The sequence below is a fragment of the Protobothrops mucrosquamatus genome, unplaced genomic scaffold, assembly GCF_001527695.2.
Source record: "Protobothrops mucrosquamatus isolate PMUCROS unplaced genomic scaffold, P.Mucros_1.0 scaffold1512, whole genome shotgun sequence".
Lineage (NCBI taxonomy): Eukaryota > Metazoa > Chordata > Lepidosauria > Squamata > Viperidae > Protobothrops > Protobothrops mucrosquamatus.
The window spans coordinates 3,256-23,079 of NW_015387684.1; the positions used below are offsets into that span (position 1 = coordinate 3,256).

Below are 19,824 nucleotides of genomic sequence, written 5' to 3' on the forward strand. Positions count from 1 at the left end.
CAGTCGCAGTGTCCCGGGATCACGTTCCATTTTGCAACAAGCAAAATCAATGGGGAAGCCAGATTCACTTAACAACTGTGACAAGGAAGGTCAGATCTCCTGGGATGAACAGAGGTAATTCCAGATGGTGATTCCAACAATAACTCAGCCTGGTGCTATGAAGAGCTTTGCAGGTGATGACCAGCCCTTTAAATTGCACCAGAAGCTTACGGAAGTCTGTAATGGGTTATGAGAATAACCTTGAGGAACAGGAAGAAGAGCTACAGCCGGTAGGTTGACAGAGCCAGCGTAGTTCACACAAGAGCGCTATGGTATGCCTGAAATTACCTGCAGCTTCTAAATCAGGGGGGTCAAACTGCCGGACCGCGGGCCGGATGCATCATGGCGAAACCGCGCCCACCCCATTGCCAGCAATGGAAAAAAAGTCCCGATACGTCACGACACATCACGTGACGTTGCGAGTTTGACACCCCTTCTCTAAATGATCCTCAAGGGCATGTTGCAATAGCCCAGATGGGCAGGTAGCCAAGGCATGAGTGAGTATGAGTGAGGCCTGCTGATTCTGGAATGGTACAACCATTCCACAAGATGGATTTATGCAAATGTTCTCTTGGTCCACAAATGCCATCAGTTAATCTATTTCCTCTAGGGGTTTAGAATGGCAGTCACCTTCCCTAAAAAGGGAAGTCTTCTTGGATTTAGGAATAGCTTCTTGGGCCATCGCCTCTTAAGAGCCAGAGGAGACCCCTCTCTCCTCTTTCTTGCAAGCATGCATTTACAATTTCAGGGGTCCAACCCATCTGTAATCTCCTGAGAAGGCTTACCCAACCAGGAGAGACATGGATTTAATAAACAGTCCCAAGGACCCTGCCTGCTTCAGCTATGTAAAACAAAGCCCGGTGATTAAAAATACAGGCAAAACGACAGGAGAATAATACAGTACAAAGGAAGGGATTCAGTTATTATGAAGTTTCTGTCTTAATTCATATATTTTGGCACCTAGAATGTAAAGTTTGCTCCCATGGGACAGTCTCACTGGGTTTAGGATTTAAAAGAAGCATAAATTGTTATAAGGAGATAAAACTCTTCAGTGTAAATGAAACCGCATGAACATAAAATAGAACCACTTTGTGCAATTGAGATAAATATACAGGTAGTCCTTGGTTAACAACTGCCCTCTTTAGCAACTGTTTGAATTTACAACAGTACTGAAAAAGTAGTTCTACAACGTGCTCAAACTTAAAGACCATCACAGTGTCCCTGAAGTCACATGGCCATTCAGATGCATTGCAACAAGTGTGCGTTTACGATGGTTGCAAGTGTCCTGCTTTCCCTCTGATCGCTGTTTGCAAGCGTCATGGCTGGCTTCTGGCAAGCAAAGTCAAGGATGAATCCAGCAGTAAGTTGTAAGTTGTGGTCATCTGATGTCTTTAGGTGAGGATTATCTGTATATTTATTATGCTGGGATCCTGCTTGCCAAAGTTTTTCCTACCTTAATCACCACCCCAGATTACTTGTATGCTATATATAAAGGTTAACTTTGCAATGTTTTCTTCTGTTTCTGCCTTCAGTTGGTCAATTTTTTATTTTCGCATGCAAATAGTATATATGCACTAAAAAAAAATTGGATTGCGAACAAAGAGTTAAAGGGAGACTGGGATAGCTAAAAAAAAAAAATTCTTCCTCCCATATTTGGGCCAACAGGGTGCATTAAAAAAAACACTCTAGACATGTATGTATGTATGTATGTATGTATGTATGTATGTATGTGTATGTATATGTTAAATTTAGATTGCTAACCGTTAAAGGGAAGCTGGTATAGCTATTTCAAGCTCCTTATATGTATGTATATGTATGTATATATATCTCAAATAGTATACATACATAACATATACTTCTTTTGGAAATTTCATAGTTGATTTTTTTTAAAGAAAAGTATTGTTAAAATATTTCAAGTAGGTATTAGAAGAATGCACAGAAATCCATAACTTTACCACAGAGCTGATATATCTGTATTTTTTGTAGCTCTGTTCTGTCTTCTGTAAGAACTCACACAACGATGTTTCCAAAATGCATGTAACTGTACATTTGGATGCACAGTTTGGTCTAATTTTAATTGAAACCGCCATGAGGCAGTTTTGGGAAAATTAAGGTCAGAATAACTTGCATTAGTCTGTTGTGAAAGGAATGGTTAGCTAATATGACAGGGGTCTGCAATTCATCCTACAGTTATATAGCAGTGTCTGCCTAAAGAGATATTTGGGGACAGTTCACGTTTTCTCTCATTTTTTTTTTCAAATAGTCTGTCAAGATCTTACTGTGCTAACAGCAGAGGTATCCAGCTAAGTGCTCAAACCATCCATGCAAATGAGTTTCACAGATAATTACCCAGGTTTGATGGCGGTAGAATGTTTATTTACAAAACAGTAAAAACAGAGTAAACAGATATTTGGTGTGAACATGCTAAGCACTAGCTTCCTTGAGTATTTTGGGTAAGATGCTAGGCTACAAATCATAAGAATAAGAAATAGTAGAAATACACCTATTCTCTTTCTTCTGTCTTCATCTTCTGAATACCATTGCTCAATTATCTTATAATTCCATGTGCCAATCCTAGTATGGGTAACCAACATCCCTGAGGCTAATTTTAAAACCTGTAAGTGATGAACTTAGATATCTGGCAAAAACTATTCTACCTCCTCAAGCATCCCATGCAGAGTGCAAGTTCACACCCATACAGATATATTCCCCATGCTGCATTTAGCTGGAACAGCAAAAAAGAAAAAGAAAATGAAACATAAGATAAGTGGAAGAGACATCTGCACCAAAAGGAAAGGAAAGACCACTAAACTAGGAAGTGATGAAAATAGTAGAAGAGCTAACCAGGAAGAGGAAAAAAGGTAATGAAGCCCTATTTAGACATTATAAAAGGTGTTCATCTTCACTAACTAAGTAGCCTCTACCAAGTACCAGCTGTACTTCAAAGGCACCCATGTGCTTTGGGGAATAAATGTAAGAAAGTCAATAGTGACCTCTACATTGATATATCTGGCTTATTGATCCCTCCCTGAATTCTATCCATCATTTGAAGCATCTTCTAAACACCATGTTCAGGATCCCCAAACCCTTGTACACTTGGTTGCATCTCTTTTGAATTGGATCACCCCAGACGCGCCAAGGTCAATGGCCTTAGTGAAGTCACACTGTATTTTTTTTTTGTCTTTTGAATACCGTGTATATAACACTTAGATAGAAGGGCACATTTTTGTGCAGTGTTGTTGATTGTGTGCTTCAGTAAAAGTCCCAACATCATGCAGACCTTTGAATGGACCTGGTTTATCCTAACTATTGGGATAGGAAATCAATGGAAAGTATTTCACCAGCGAAAATTATCATCATTATCTTCTTCTTCTTCTTCTTCTTCTTCTTCTTCTTCTTCTTCTTCTTCTTCTTCTTCTTCTTCTTCTTCTTCTTCTTCTTCTTCTTCTTCTTCTTCTTCTTCTTCTTCTTCTTCTTCTTCTTCTTCTTCTTCTTCTTCTTCTTCTTCTTCTTCTTCTTCTTCTTCTTCTTCTTCTTCTTCTAATTTTATCTAATTAAGATAAAAAGGGCAGAATCCCATCACCTTATTGAATTATACTCTTTTTCCATTCCATCATTCTTGCCTATTTAAATTCACAGAATCTTTTCTTTTTCGGGGGAGGGGGGATAGAATCTTGAATCCAGATTGAATTTCAGAGATTAATTAAACTGGGCATTTTCAAAGCACAGCTGAAATTCATTGCTATAACCAAGTTAAAGATGTTGAGTCATCCTTAAAGGATCAATCTGTAGTTAAATAAATTAAGTCTTCACAGCACACACACATCACCACAAACCTAACCCTTTAAACTGACCCAGTGTATCATAGAAGCTGCCATAAATCACTTACATCTTGCTTTAAAGTCCCTCATTCCTATTTTAATTGCTCATTACAACAATGACCAAACATTCACATGGCTCACTTACATTTATTAGATGTGACAGATGGCTGTGTCTGGATTCCTGATTCATCATCTCAGATTTCCTTTCTGATGGGGCTGTGTAATCACTTGGCAAATAAACTGAAATTGTACTCTGGGCTTAACAGCTTACAAAAGGTAGGGTAGAATGGTCCAGCGGATAATACTCTGAAGCAGCACGGAGGATGAGACATTTGTAACGTGAATGGCACTCGAGGCAAGAGCCTTTCAGAAAGGAAGAACAGGGACGGCATGATTCTCTCTACAAGTGACGACTCTGCCCTCGGTTTCGAGGATTGAAATATAATTGTTAGTTCATTCACACACACACACAATCATGTGTTTGTGTATGTGTGTATTTTCTTAATTAACTGGAGAAGTGAGGAACTGTTTTCCCACATATTGGGCTTCTGGAGCAGATGAGTCCATGTATGGAAACTGATTAATGCTTAATCAGTTAATTAATTATTAATTTTGTATTAAAATTAATACTTTTTAATGTAATACATTTTAAATACTTGAATACTCTTTAATGCTAAGCAATGAAATGGTCTCCTGAGGTGGGCAGAGCAAGTTGTGCAATGCCATTTGCTTTGTTAGCCGTTGCCTCACCACCACGCCCTGCCATCTTCTCAAACTTTGCCATCAGAAATTGCCATTTCACTTTTCCTGACAGCAAGGAGTGTACACAGGCTGAAGCTTCATATGGCTTCAGACGCAATTCTTCTAACTAGAGATAATCTATGCATTGCAACAGTGAGGTGTCATGTAGCAAGACATCTAGCAATATACAGGAATGCACAAACTGGTCCTTCTTGCCCTTTGATTTTCTATTCTCCTGGGGTATGTTGAGTAATTCTCTGCAATCTTTTGCTTCTGCAAAGCAAAAAAATAGATTAACCTAAAAATTTGCTCCTTATTTATGCCACAAGTATCCTTTGTGAAACGAGTAGATTATCCTAAGGGTATAAATAGCCTGTTTTTCTTAATTGTATTTTAAAAGCAAATTTAGTTGACTCCAGTTTGCCCATACATTACAAAAATTATAACAGATTGCTTTCTGATTAAAAACGCCATTGTTACCTTAAAGTATTCACACATGTGACATCATAAAGCATATAATTGAGTTAAGATACCAACGCTGTAGCAAGAAGTGGAACAATTATTAATGATCACACTGAGGGTAAGTCTTTTAAATTTTATCCACAACTCTGTTCATTCACTTGCTCAGTGCCATTAATGGTGAAAGTGAACGTTCCTAATGAGTGGAATGATGTTCTGTGTAAGGCCTTCGCTTATCATTATTCCCTTCGAGTGTGAGTCTTCAATCTGTTTTCATGGGGCCCTCCTTCCCAGCTATACAATTCATAGGCAAAGACAATAGTTTGTGAAAAGCAACTCCACAGCTGATGGTTTTCTAAGTGAGCATGAGGCTATTCACTTGCACATAATGACCCAAAGAGGGAAAAAGGAAAAAAGGCTTTCTGTTCCTCTGCATTTGTCTTCTACAGGACAGTTTTCTTGGCATTTGTCCTGACGATAAAGTCCTATTTGAGGTTTCTTGTTCTTCTTCTTGTTGTTATTGTTGTTGTTAAGTGAAGGTCACCTAGACAACCGCAAGGGGAATGAAACTGCAAGCCATTGGTAGGTCATTATTTCATCAAAGGGGTGACATCCATTTTTAACTGTGGCAAATCCATTTATAATGTTGATACAGGGGTTTAGTTTTGATTTCCCCCCCCCCCCGATTGGAAATTGGCTGAATGAGATGTCCATGTTCAGAGGCAGTGGATTAATGAACATTGCAAGCAAACTGGGAATCAGTGCAGCTCATATAACTGAAGTTGTTGTATGGGTGAACCTAAGGACACACATCACTGCACATACTGCCACATTCTGGACCAGTTGTAGCTTCCGGGAGGGTCTTCAAGGGCAAACCCATGATGGAATTAGTGCTGGTTGGTAGTGATAGATCAGGGGGGGAAATAGGAGAGTCTGATGTAGCCAGCTTTTCTTTTCAATGTGTTAATATCTTGTTTTGTCTTTTCTGTGTGACCATGAGGTTTCTTTCTTCCATCTACAGCACCTCAGAATTACTTCATGACTTTATGTCACCACTTTCTCTACCACACACTGAAAACCATCTCTTCTCTCCAAGGCAGAAGCCAGCTAGCTTGGGGTTGGTAGCAGCTGCTTTTTGGGGGGAAGAGCAAGTGTTAATAACAGGGGAGCCACCTCAACATTTCACCGTTCTTCTGGGATCTCTAGGCCTGATGACACACCCAGATCTTGAGGGGCTTCTGGGAAGTCAAAATGGATAAAGTTCAGGCTGGAGAATGTCCCATAAAGCAGGCGCCACAGCAGAAAAGACTTGCCAAGAATTCTCCCTCATTGATGGAACCTGCAGCATGCCCTCTCTGCTGGATTTGGTGGGGCGGGCAGATGTAATCAGGGAACTATGCCCGTCTATGAGTTTCTGACTTCAGCAGCTTCCCACAGCTGTGAGATCTCTCTTGGTCATTGGACTGCTACCATTTGATTGCAAGAGTTCAGAAAATTTCCAGTTGATCCCAAATCAGACCTAGTGTTTGCTGTGGGGTGGCCTGTCTCTTGCATCTCGTAGAAAGCAGATTGACATGATATGAATTCTTATACTTTATACTGACCTTATATAAAATTCCCTGAATATAATATAGGGTAATATCATGGCCTGTCAAGAGAGAGTCCAGAAACATATTTCTTAATATACCATCATGGTGATAGAAGCTTTCCCACTCCAATTTATAGAGAAACAAATCTGGTTTATTTTAATTCATTGATCTGTTGGGGATGAAGGCTCTTTGAAAAGGTGGTAAAGCAAAATCAAGCTTTTTAAACATGCATTGAACTGATTTGGTTGAGAGATAGGTGCCTTGTTTTTAGATCATAGCAGGGCTACACCAATGCATTTTGTTGTCTCTGATGATGGACAAGATAGGTACATTTGGACTGCACTTGGAATTAAATTTTTTGTCAACACTAACAATAGGACTGAGTCTTCCATTGCACCTAGACAGAGGGAGAGGCATAGCCCACTAGTTTAGGAGGCAGATATTTGGTTGTGGTGAATTTTATACCTCTGCCCTCCATCTCACTGACTCAGTAGCCAGCATCTATTCCCTGAGGCAACTGCTTCACTCTGCCCAAACTCGGAACATTACTGTATATATACTTGCATTTAAGCCCATCCACAGAAAAGCCAACCTTCAAATTTTCAACCAAAATATTATGAAAATTGCACCACCGGTGAATATATATAATTTTCACAATTGGTTTATCTGTGTGTGGTGCAGTCTTTAAAGTATTTTGATTTAAAATTTGAGTGTTTGCTTATCCATTGATGGACTTATAGATGCATATATATGGGATGTAAAGATATTTTAAGGAAGTATTGCAGTATATTTTTCAAATATGCCCACCAACAGATAAGCCAAATCCAATTTGGAAGGTGTATTTTGGCAACTAAAATACATAGTATATATAGTACATAGTTGTCTTTTAAAATACTAAAATTGCGAATCCTGGGCATTATGTTAACAAATAAAAGAAAAAACGAACACCAGGATATAATAAACCAGCCTGTTTAATATAAACAAGCCTGTGGTTGTATATATGTATAGTATATATTAGAATATTTTAAAATGTACGGTATATTATCAACAAATTTGGAACTGTAATCAAATGGAGCTTAGCCAAAATTAAAAACTGTTTTTCTGGGTTTGAAATTAAAGTATTCCATACTTATTATTTGAAATAACCTTGCCTTTTTTCCGTTTCATCTCTCAGACAAGTTTACATATCCTTAAGTGCTTTCTTCTTCAATCTTTCCTAAGCCACAGAGTTCAGAAAATCCTTTCATAGCTCCCTTTGTCATACCTCTACAGTTGCTATGAACACCAAAGTTATTTTCGCTTTTCCATTTAATAGCTTGATCTAGGAGCTGGAGAAGTTAAACAAAGCATGGAATGAAATTTAAGTTTTATAAAAGAAATTCTAGGGGGTGAAGGAAAGTGACAGTACTTTAGTAACCTTGGTTGATCTCAAAAAAGCTAAGCAGGTTGGCTCTAGACAGTATTTGTATGGAAGACTACTAGAAGATACTAAAGTGTAGGCTAAACTGAGGAGTTTGTTTTAAAAAAATCCTAAAAGAAAGTGATGGCACACTGCTCCTGTACCGTTGCCAAGAAATCAAGCTTAACTTGAGAGACCTTTTTTATTTATTTTTTTAAAAAAGTATTTGGCTGTGCAGTTCACAATATACTCCTGTCTTTTCATTTTTAAATGTCAGGCTGCAAAACCTGGCATCCCCAATGATGAAATCCAAATAAGGATCATGAAAGAAAAGGAACAACATAGCCAAATATATCATACAATGATTAGTGTAAATCATTATTTTGAATCTGGCGATTTGTGGATAAAGGAAACAGAATATTTTAAGGATACATGGTGAACGTAGAGGGACTGCTGTTGCTGCTTAAAAAAAATCCTAACACTGGGCTTCTAACATATTCAATAAGAACTTTTATTTTTATGTTTCGTCTATTATCATTGGCTTCCGTGTTGGCAAAGCCTTCCTTCCTCTTCTTTGTGCAACTTGATGCATGGTTGCACCATGTTTGTCATGTAAACTCTCGCTTTGTAATGCTCTCATTTGCAGGAAGTTGCTTGTTATTTAAATAGGAGGAGAACTCAAGCAAAATCAACCTATTCTCCTTCTCAAGTTATTACTATCAGTTCTTTATCAGTCTTCTGCTCTCCCTTGTTTTGAACAAGACTATGATTTATCCAGTAGAAGAGAGTATCTCTAGCTCAGGGTTCAACAGTGGAGTCCTTCGTGCTTTCTGAGCTTGATGCTAGTCAGTGTGGCGTTTGCTCTGTTTATATAGAGCAAGGGTCTTCAAACTTGGCCCTTTTATGACTTGTGGACTTCAACTTCCAGAATTCCTCAGCCAGCGTGCCTGGCTGAGGAATTCTGGGAGTTGAAGTCCACAAGTCATAAAAGGGCCAAGTTTGAAGGCCCTGATATAGAGTAACTTGCCCTGTCAGGAAAGCAAGGGTATGTGTGTGGTTTTATTTTTGGCAGTTCCAAGGGAAAAAAACTACATCCCCACCAACGCTGGCAGGGCAAGCTCTTGTATATAAACAGACCCCCACACTCCTCCAGCACTGTTGGTGTTATCTAGTTGGGTAATGAAATGTCTACTCCACTATGATTTATTGTTACAGTGAGAAAGAATACTAACAGTACCATTTGTCACCTAAGAGACTTAAGTTAAAAGCTTGTTTTAGTAAAGAGAAAGGCAAGAGACTGGAAGGTGGTGACAGGAAATTCCTGCTTCAGTACTTGTGCCCAATAAGAATAGGATTACTTTATTGGAGAACTAGAACTGAAGAAGCAAGAGAAATTCAAGACCTCTTGTGTTTGCCTGGAGTAATATGGAGTTGTAATCTTGTCAAACAAGAGGCTCATTCTGCTTCCATGAATATGACTTAAAGGCTTCTGTTTTAAGATCATGACCTTAACTCATTTCTATCAAAGAATATCAGGACTCACCACAAGTAGTGCAGAGTTGCACTGAATTGATGTAATTTTACATTTAAATTGCTTTTTAACTAGTTCTTCAACACAGATAAAAGCACGGGTATGTTTCTCAAAGACTCAGGTGAGTCCATAAATGTGCAGTTTTGAATACATTCAGCTGTGAATGGGAGTCCAGTACTATCTGTGAAAGTTAAACACCAACTTTCATCCACAGAGTCCCCCACAGTGCACATTGTAGGTTGTTGGCAATGAGAACCAAACTTTCTCGTAGATGCTGGTCACAATAGGAGTATTCCATTTCTGAGAAAAAAGTTATTTTACTCTTCAGCCTGTTTGGTGTAGTGGTTAAGGCATCAAGCTAGAAACCAAAAGACTGTGAGTTCTAGTCCTGCTTGTACACCAAGCCAGCTGGGTGGCCTTGAACCAGTCACACCTCTCTGCTCTAGATTGGAGGCAATGGCAAAACACTTCTGAAAAACCTTGCCAACAGAAGTATAGACATTTGTCCAGGCAGTGTCAGAGAATCAGACATAATTAAATAGAAGGGAAAAAAAAATCTCCCCGGGCAGCTCAACTATCGGTATATGAAGGTACCAACATGATTCCTTATTAATATTTCACATCATAATTCTGCAAAAAATGTTACTTTGGATAATCAAATTCCAGCTTATTTTCAGATTCTGTTTATAGTCACCATTGATAATTGTGGGAGGCATGGATCTTTACATCCAGTTAGGGTTGGCATTAGATCAAAATTAATGTAATTCCTAGTTTCTGCTACAAATGTGAAGAATCCATGCACCTAACCAGAACAGATGGCTAGAAGGGTTTTTTTTTTTGAGAGGTACAAAGATTAGATACCATAGCCAAAGTTTATACTCTGAAGTTTTATGGCTCATCTTTCTTCCCTTCCTCCTGGTAACTTCCTGGACAAGTCCCTGCAGTTTTCTTGGCAAGATTTCAGAAATTATTTGTTTTTACCTGCTTCCTAGGGCTGAGAGGGAAGGATTGGTCCAAGGTCACCGAGCTTGCTTTATGCTTAAGATGGGACTAGAACTCATAGTCTCCTGGTTTCCCCTATTCTGCTTAACCACTACAGCAAACAATTTACTTCCTGGTTTATTTTGTAATTTCATTTATTTGTGAGCCATTTATGGGCAGGAATATATTACTGGTGACAGGAGAAATGAGAATTCTCACATTAATAACATGAGAATTGTATTAATAAATAACAATAATATAAACACTGGATGTTTGTTTCCCCGTTCAGAAATTCCATCTCACGGAATGAAGGTAATTCTTATTTTAGAGAGCGCTCTGGTGTGTTTAAAAGAACACGTGATGTTGGCATTCCAGGCAAAGCCTTACATTTGTGACACCTTCTTAATGTAATCTCTCCTCCTATTTGAAGAAAAGAATAGAGAAAACAGGGCTGCTACACCTATAAGCTCCTAATAATGGAGAGGCTGATAAGACTCATTCTAATCACTCTGAAAGTATATTTAGCCAAACATAAATACAGAAGCAGTTTCTGATTTTTGCACTGAATGCATGACAATTCCCGACACAGTCCAGGCTCATAGGCATGAAGGTGGAGGAGAATTACATCTGTATCCAGGCAGATACTTCCACGAGGCTAGAGTTGATTCTGAAAGTAGTTTTTTTATTGTTGTTTTTCCCATTTTCATTCTGCCATGCAACATGTTAATATATTTCTCTGCAAATGTAATCGCTTGTTTTCTTCTGAGAGAGGTGAGAAAGAGACTGCTTAAAATTTCACTCAGATGCTTGCCTAATTGATTACGCGTGTTAGTTTTTTATTTCAACATAGCAAACAGCTCTCCTGAGAACTGGGCTCATATTCCTAGATGGAGAATAACAATCTGTCCCTCTATCTTTCTCTCTTTCTTTTTCCAGTTTGACCAACAATGCTTGCTGTGGATTCATTTTTATAAATACTGCAGGCAGCATAAAGAAAAAAGAACGTTCCTTCCATAGGAATTTGATTTAAAAAATTGTTTTGTGTCTTGATTTGATTTTTTTTTCTGCTTAACAATAATATTAAGAAAGTGTATTTGGATTTTGAACCCTTCAAAATGAAACTTTTGCTTGTCATATAACCAAAGGTAGGTTATAATAATTACTAAATAAAACTTAAGCATTCAGCATTTTGAAAGCATAATTCAAAATGTCCCTAATGTATTTTCCATTCCCTTAGGCCTGATCATTGATCATTTTATTGTTCTAGGCTGACCTAATTACTTGAAGCTAATGAAGAGAAATAGAGGGAAAACATGGCTTAGGAAGGTTTATTCAGAAACCAAAATTACTACAAACAATCCTGAATTCCAATTCTGCTTAACATTAGATCACCAGAAAAAGGATTTATGTGGAAAAGAATATAAATGAATCTTACCAGGAAAATTAGTTTTACATAAATTTCATTGACTAAGCCATTGCATCCAGTACTGAGGAGAGAGGCACTTCTTGCAAATAAAAATCTGTTAATAAAGCATAATAGATGAATCCCTTTTTATGCAGCTGAAAAAGCTTGGCAAAAGTATAAATAAGTGAAAGAATCCCTGTGTACCAACAAAATATTTGAAATGTGCCCCACAAGATATGCTGAATCGTAGGTTCTCATTTTGGCTAGTTTATGTTGGATACAGTACTCACATCCAGTGGACTATGTGTTATTTCATCCATGAAATGCTGGTGTTTGTTTTCTGCTGAATGCCTGCTGGTCAGTAGCAAGATGCTATCTCCGGGTTAGCTATTCACAAGCAAGAAGACATGAATAGTATGATTTAAATGGCCGAAAGGTTCATTTAGATTCTTAAGCAGATTGGCTCAATCCGCCAACTGGCATGTTCCCCATTTTGCCATCTAGACAGGATATGCCTCCTGTTGCAATCTATTTTCCATTTCAGCGTCTGTCACTTTTGGTCTGCTATGTGCCTTTATATTCAAATGCCGCAGTGCTAGCAGAACATGTTGATTTTGATTATAGCAGTTGGCTTCAAACATGTATATGTCAGTAACAAATTGGATGAGTGGCACCGTGAAAGAACAGGAGCCTAAGTACTGTTTATTTGGGTTGGCAGCATTTGTCCTGTGGTTTGCCAGATCACAACTCTGCAATATGAATTAGTTAATTACTTGTCTGGAATCATAATTGGGTTGGAGGACGTCTCTCCTGAGATGGAGCTAGATTTGTGTATGTCTGAATATAGCCACACAATATAGTCTGTATGTAGCGAAATACATGCATTCGTTTCCTTGACCTGAGATATTGCAGCTATCTGAAATGTTTGCTAACAGTGGGATTTAGGGGCACACCGGATGGTAGCAGAGGAGAGCACAGACATGAGTAGATCACTATAAAATATTTTGTAGCACACAGTTATTTAAAAAGAGACACACAATGACTTCCTACCATTTAATAAATTGAACAGAACCTTAGAATTAGAATAATTTACAAACAGAAAATTATTTGTACTATATATATAGATTACCAAAGCTCCTGATGCATGGGAAGACTTTTGCCTTGTTTATATTCTTATTTAATTAATTAATTAATTTTTCATTCATTCATTCACATTTCTATATTTCCCATCACACTTAGGTGACTCCCCCATCCTGCCACCATTTTGCATCTGGCTCTGACATGTTCTCTCTCATCCTTCTATTTTGTACCTGGCTTTACCTTTTACATTGCAATCACTGTTTTGTATTTGGTTTCAAGATTTGGTACAAAAAAAAATGCAAGGAGATCCCATAAGTTTTAATCTTGCCATATCAAACCTATCCACAATGTTTGCATACTCAAATAGGATCCACAAACTAGCTAGCTAACTAATATTTTTGAAAGAATTAGTGTAGAATTTGCAGTATACAGTAGTGGCCAAAATTGTGGAAACCTTTTGGGAAAAGTGTATTCTTGAGGTTTGATGGCTAATAACACCACTTTTTTGGAGTAGTACCATAAAATTATATATCAATGGAAAGATAATTTAATCAAGAATGTAATGCAACATATTTTGTTCAATTATCAGTACCGTATTCTATGAAAAGATATAGCCAAATAACCAGAAAAAGGAAGCACAACTTGCTTAGGTTGATATCAGGTAGCTTTCCTTCATCTGATTGTAGCCAATGAGCATGAGTGTTTAGAGAGCCAATCAGATGTCATCTTGTTTTGGCAATGAGCCAATCAGAGCACGGTAGGATTCGGTTATTGATGTTATGTATTGAAGCCGAGAGGAGGAAATTTGTCAGTGTGTTATGTGATCGCTATCAAGTTGGTTGGGTTTTTTTGATCTTTCATTTAGTGAGCTTGTAAAATGTAATAAAATTAAAGTAATGGTGCAAAGAGTTGACTGGTCACCCAGAAAGCGATGTAAAATAGTATTATTAAGTGAACAAGGCTACAGTTATAAAGAAATTAGAAGAAAAATGGGTGGAAACTTAACCAAAAGTGGCATTTCTACTGTACACTTTTCCCAAAAGGTTTCCACAATTTTGGCCATTACTGTATATTCTGACATTTTAAATAGGAGGGAGAGCACAGTCTTTGGAGAAGGGATCCAATAATTTTATTTATATTTATTATTTCTTTTATTAATAATAATTGATATGGCTATCCAAGAAACTCAGGCAGCAAACAACAAAAACAGAGGATTACATGAAAACAAAAAACAACTAGAACTGCATCAAGACACAATATAAACATATAATCACTTGTACCCATGCCAGAGCCCCCAAATTAATATTCTGCCTTGAATGGGCAGTGCCAGAATGCAGAAGACATGTTTCTAGGGATCTGCTAGATGACATTGCTTTATTGATGATACCTGGAGCTTGCCCACTCTGCCAGGCCTGGTAGAAAACCCAGAGGAAAGGTGACTGACTTCAAATCTACTTTCCCTAATAATCCATAAATTAAACAAAATATCAACATATGCTGTTAATAGCTGGGAATTAGACAAGGACCCAAAGAGTAGTTTGCCATGCCATGTGAATCAGCATCATAGACATAAGCTAGGCATTAAAGTTTTTTTCAAGTGTAAAGTGCTTGGCAATTCCTCCAAACACAAGCTTGTTGGGGGAAGTCAAGTTTATTTCTGAAAGCAAGTAATCTGGAGTGGGAACAGAAAATAATTTTCATTAGTAGGCTCCATTTGTGCCAAGACATGAGCTATGCGCCACCATCATGCCCTTGTAAATAGTGCAACTTGAAATACACTTTTTTAATGCTATCATTGATTTGTTTATATTTGCTTGTACATAAGGGAAAAACTCAACTTTCTTGCAAGTCACTGTGCCCTTAAAATAATTCCTAATGTGAGCTGTTAGATTTACTGTTCTTCTGCTAGCTTCCTTAGTGTAGTACATATCTTCATTTTTGAGTGACATGTGTTTCTTGTGCCAACAACAAAATGGTGCCATTTGAAATACTGTTATTCAGAAGGTGAATCAGAAAGCTAAACACCATTCCCTCCCCCTGCGAAGTTTCATTCCATTCCATCCAACTCCATTTCCCACCTTCCTTCCTCCAAAGTTTTCCTTTGGGAGATTATCAGAAAAGGGCATTTTCCAGCTCGTGAACAACTAATTAAGTGCAAAATCTCACGATCTACTTCTGAGTCACAGAGGACAATGCCAAATGATTGCCCTGGGCAGACTGTAAAAATCAGAGAGAAAGTGTAGAAAGTATAGAACACCTCAATCATTTTGAGTTTTATAGGTCAAATTTGGCACCCCCGCATTCTGGAAGGCAGCAGAAACTCTAGTAACTCTAGTAACTAGTCCCAGGGACCTGGTTACAGAAATCCACTGGATTTGCGCACGCACACACACACACACACACACAACTCAGTAACCAAAAATCATCATAAACACAGTCTCTAAGCAAATTTTTGTTGTGACTAACCTAAAGCCACTGCTATAATTCAATATATGTTTTGCATTTGTAAATATGCAGATAGTAAACTTCTAAAGCTTATGCTATCAACATTTTAAAAAAAAATATATTTATTTACTTATAAAAAGGTAAAGGTTTCCCTGTCAGTCGTGTCTGACTGTAGAGCATGGTGTTCATCTCTGTTTCTTGCCCAAGAGAACTAGCTTTTCCAAAGACAATTTCCATGGTCATGTGGTCAGCATGGCTATACGCCAAAGTGCATGGAACACTGTTACCTTCCCACCGAAGTGGTACCTATTAATCTACTTATGTATATTTATAGCAATAGCACTTAGACTTATATACCACTTCACAGTGCTTTACAGCCTTCTCTAAGCAGTTTACAGAGTCAGCGTATTGCCCCCAACAATCTGGGTCCTCATTTTACCGACCTCGGAAGGGTGGAAGGCTGAGTCAACTTGAGCTAGTCAAGATCAAACTAGCCTGCAATACTGCATTCTAACCACTGTGCTACCATGGCTCCTATATACTTATATACCACTTTTATTATTAAAATTTCAGCCAAAGAAAAAGCAGCAGTTGCATTACCAAAGTGATTTATAACTATAAAGCTGTCTATAGTCTCATCCCCAGGTATCTAGATGTCAGCATTTCTAGACAGGTCCAAAGGAAAGTTATAAGCAGGACAGGAGAATAAGCCTGACACTTGTGTTTTCTTATATTTCCCAATGCTTAGTATTGAGAGGCACAGTCCTTCTGATACTAAAGGCAGCAGACACCACCTGGAAGGTAGTTCAAGAGTCTTATTTTGAACCAGGGAGTCTGGAATGGCACTTTAAAATGGGGGAAGATCTGCAGATACAAAATGCTCTAGTCCAGAGGTCCCCAACCTTTTGAGCACCAGGGACCAGTTCCGTGGAGAGAGGTTTTTCTGCGGACCAGAGGGGGTGTGGTTTCATGTACTGCCTGCATCCTACGGATGGGGCTTTGCTTGTTTGCACGACCTGGTTTCTGGCATGCCACAGACCGGGACCAGTCCACGGACTGGGGGTTGGGGACCCCTGCTCTAGTCTATGCAATCAAAGATAGCATGTCCTCCCAGGCATCCACTGTTAATTAAAACATCTGAATCCATTTGGAAATAATTGCTTTTGCCCGTGAAGCTAGGGTCTTGTTTCGACAGAGAAATCTATGTAAGCATCATATTTAATGATAGTTTTGCACTAGTGAAAATTCTGCAAAATGGACAAGTGATATTTGTCAACTCCATTTGCCCCCTGAAAAGCCAAGCCCATTTGCCCCCAGCTGAGTTTTTGCTTGTTAATTATAATTATTAAACCAGTGGGCATAGGTGGGATACAGTCAGTTGAAACCAAAAAAGTAACCCAATTTTAAAGTGTCTTCGCCCAGCTCTTTAGAAACCTAGTACATTCTAGCAGAAAAATAGGTCTAGAGAATCTGAAAATTCTGCTGAACCCCCTTGCACTGTACTGAACATAATGAAATTCTCAGTCATGGAGATGGTGGACATTAAATATCCTACTTTGAGCATCAGCTATTTCCATTTGCACAAAGCAATATTATGTTTCCCATGATGGAATCCATCTCCCAAGGATGTCTGTTTTAATTGAAATGATTAGGTGGGGACAGGCACTGAAAATTACACTGGAGCACAGTGGAGAGAAGAAGGGTACAAATCCATTATCCACAGTTCATTTTTCTAATTAAAAACCCCACACTTACACAGAGAGATTACTTTCCATTGTGGCAGTTTCCCTCTATTATTTTCCCCAGGTGTGAGTAGAAGGGGAGGGGAGGGAGAGAGAGAGAAAGAGGAAGGGAAGGAGGGAGGAGGGGAAGGAAGGGAATGGGGGAAAGGAAGGAAGGAAGGAACAGTTTGTCTCTAATTGTACTTCAACACTGGTCCCATATTTTCTGTGATTATTCCTCAGCCATGAAAGTTGTCTACATTTTGGAGCACCAAAATGTAACTCATTGCATAATTATTATTTCAATGTTAATTATGCAGGGAGATTTCAACTTTCAACCCTTCATTTAGCAGCGGTCTGAAGTTCCGTCAGTACTGAAAAAAATGACTTGCAACTGGTCTTCGTACTTATGACTATCACAGGGCCCCTGCAGTCCTGTGATCAAAATTCAGGCACTTGGCAATTGGCCTATATTTACAATGGTTGCAACACTCTGGGTCACATGATTGTCATTTGCGACCTTCGCAGCCAGCTTCCAACAAAGCAAAGTTAATGGGAGAAGCTGGATTCACTTAATGACCATGGGATTCACACAATGACTGTGGTGATTCACTTCACAACCGCAGGGGAAAAAGTGATAAAATTGGATGTGACTCACTTTGCCACCATCTCACTTAGGATAGAGGTTCCAGAGCCAATTGTGATTGTAAGTCAAAGACTACCTGTATAAATAAAACAGCCCCACGAGAAGGGTCATCTTCCTCAGTTGTCACCCCACTGGGAGTCAAGGCAGTTATTAGATAAGAAAGATCTGTAAGATTGATCTCCTAAGCTTAGTTGCTGCAATCAGGAGGGCATTCGCAACTCCCTTTGTAGGGTGGGAATGGAAGTTTTTGTGCTCTCACACCATTGCTATAGTCTCCACATTTTGTTAATATTTCCTCTGCAGTAACCAGATCATAAATATTCAACCCAACTATGACCTATGGCTTAAGATAGGGGTCCCCAACCTCCAGTCCGTGGACCAGTACTGGCCGCAGCATGCCAGCAACTGGTCCACACAAGCCATCCACGGGATGCAGGCAGCACATAAAACCACACCCCCTCCGGTCCGCAGAAAAACCTCTCTCCAGGTAACCAGTCCCTGGTGCCCAAAAGGTTGGGGACCCCTGACTTAACATATACCAATTTTATTCAGTGTATTTCAGCACATGTGTGAGAGTCCTTTCTTCAAAGCAGAAACACTTTCTGGATAAACAAGAGTTTAGGTCAGTCAGATCTGTAAAAGTTTAAAGCCAGCTACTTCTTCCACAAATTGGCACTTAATCAAGGGTCATTGAGGCATCTTCAGATTAGGTGATCCCTTGATTTGAGTTTTGTGGATAGCTTAAATGGGTTTAGCACATTATCTTTTCTCTATAGTCTACCCAAAAGATAGATTTGATGTCTGTGAGTAAAGACATGAAATTGCTATAGGCCTGCACTCTTCTAGTCTGCCACTTATTTGATTTATATAATAAGTGATTTCTGATGACCCTCTGAGGTACTGAACCATTAGAGAGCTGTGTTGTGTGCTGATAAGAAATCTTCTGAGATACCTAAATGTTCCTTCTTCTTTCCTTCTCTTCTTCTTTCTTAGACTTTAAAAAAAAACACTAGGAGTCTCACTGGTCCTGGAATAAAGTATATTTTAATGCACGGTGTTGCTATCTTGCAAGCCTGAATAATATTTTGAAAGATAAAACACGTATAAATCAATGGTACTCTGACAAAAACTTTAAAACCAGCTTATATACCAAGCACTGGTCCAATTGCTCTTTGTTCTTTTTTTTTAAAGTGTGTTCGCAGTATTAGAATAAATGGAGGATCAGGGACTAGATAGCAGTCTAAAAAGCATTTTTCCCATCTCTTACTCTAAATAACAATACCTCTGAAGAGTGAGTTTCTTATGGGGAGAAAGGGGGACAAATGGCATGTGCATTGTGACATTACAATGCAAATTCCACCCTTTTGTATTTGCGTTAGAATTTATACAAGGGACAGAGTTTGCATTATGATGTCACAATACATTTTCATCATTTCAATAAAGACTTTGCTTGCTGGTGACAAGCAAAGGTCTTCAGAAGCAAGAGAGGGCTAGGTATTTAGAATTAAATTGTGCAAAGACATCCTTGCTTATATTGTTTTGCCCCATCCATTTGCACACATGTGCACGTGTGCACGCGCGCGCACACACACACACACGTACCTGCTTGTGTAACCCTTACAGTAAAATCTAGGTATATTTTCTCCAGCATCTTGTGCTGAGTGGGGTCCATTCTCAAGTAAGTGGGCATAGAGTTCGGGAGTGACTCATGCAGAACTCCCAGAGGCGCATTCACACTCTGCATTCTTGTGTTTTATTTATTACACAATAAAATGTTTTATTGTTCAATAAAATATTATGCTCTAAGGGAAAGTTTGCTTTATAGCATTATGATTGCAGTTCTGGCAAGGAGTGTGTTGGTAAGCAGTGGACAAATCCCCTTCAAATGATGTTGCTGTACAGCCCCTCCTTCCAGGTTGTTTTATATATATATGTATCAGCCAATATGTTCATTGTTGTTATTGTAA

General features: G+C 38.6%; 1 protein-coding gene across 1 annotated transcript in view; it reads left to right on the forward strand.

Annotated features, from left to right (window-relative positions):
• Positions 1–221: 221 nt before the first annotated feature.
• Positions 222–19,824, forward strand: part of LOC107293130 (tomoregulin-2) — a 124,224-nt gene continuing 104,621 nt past the window's right edge. The window contains exons 1-2 of the mRNA XM_015822265.1: positions 222–269; positions 9,655–9,700. Of these exons, the coding sequence (XP_015677751.1) occupies positions 222–269; positions 9,655–9,700 (94 nt within the window). The remainder of the gene's footprint in view (positions 270–9,654; positions 9,701–19,824) is intronic.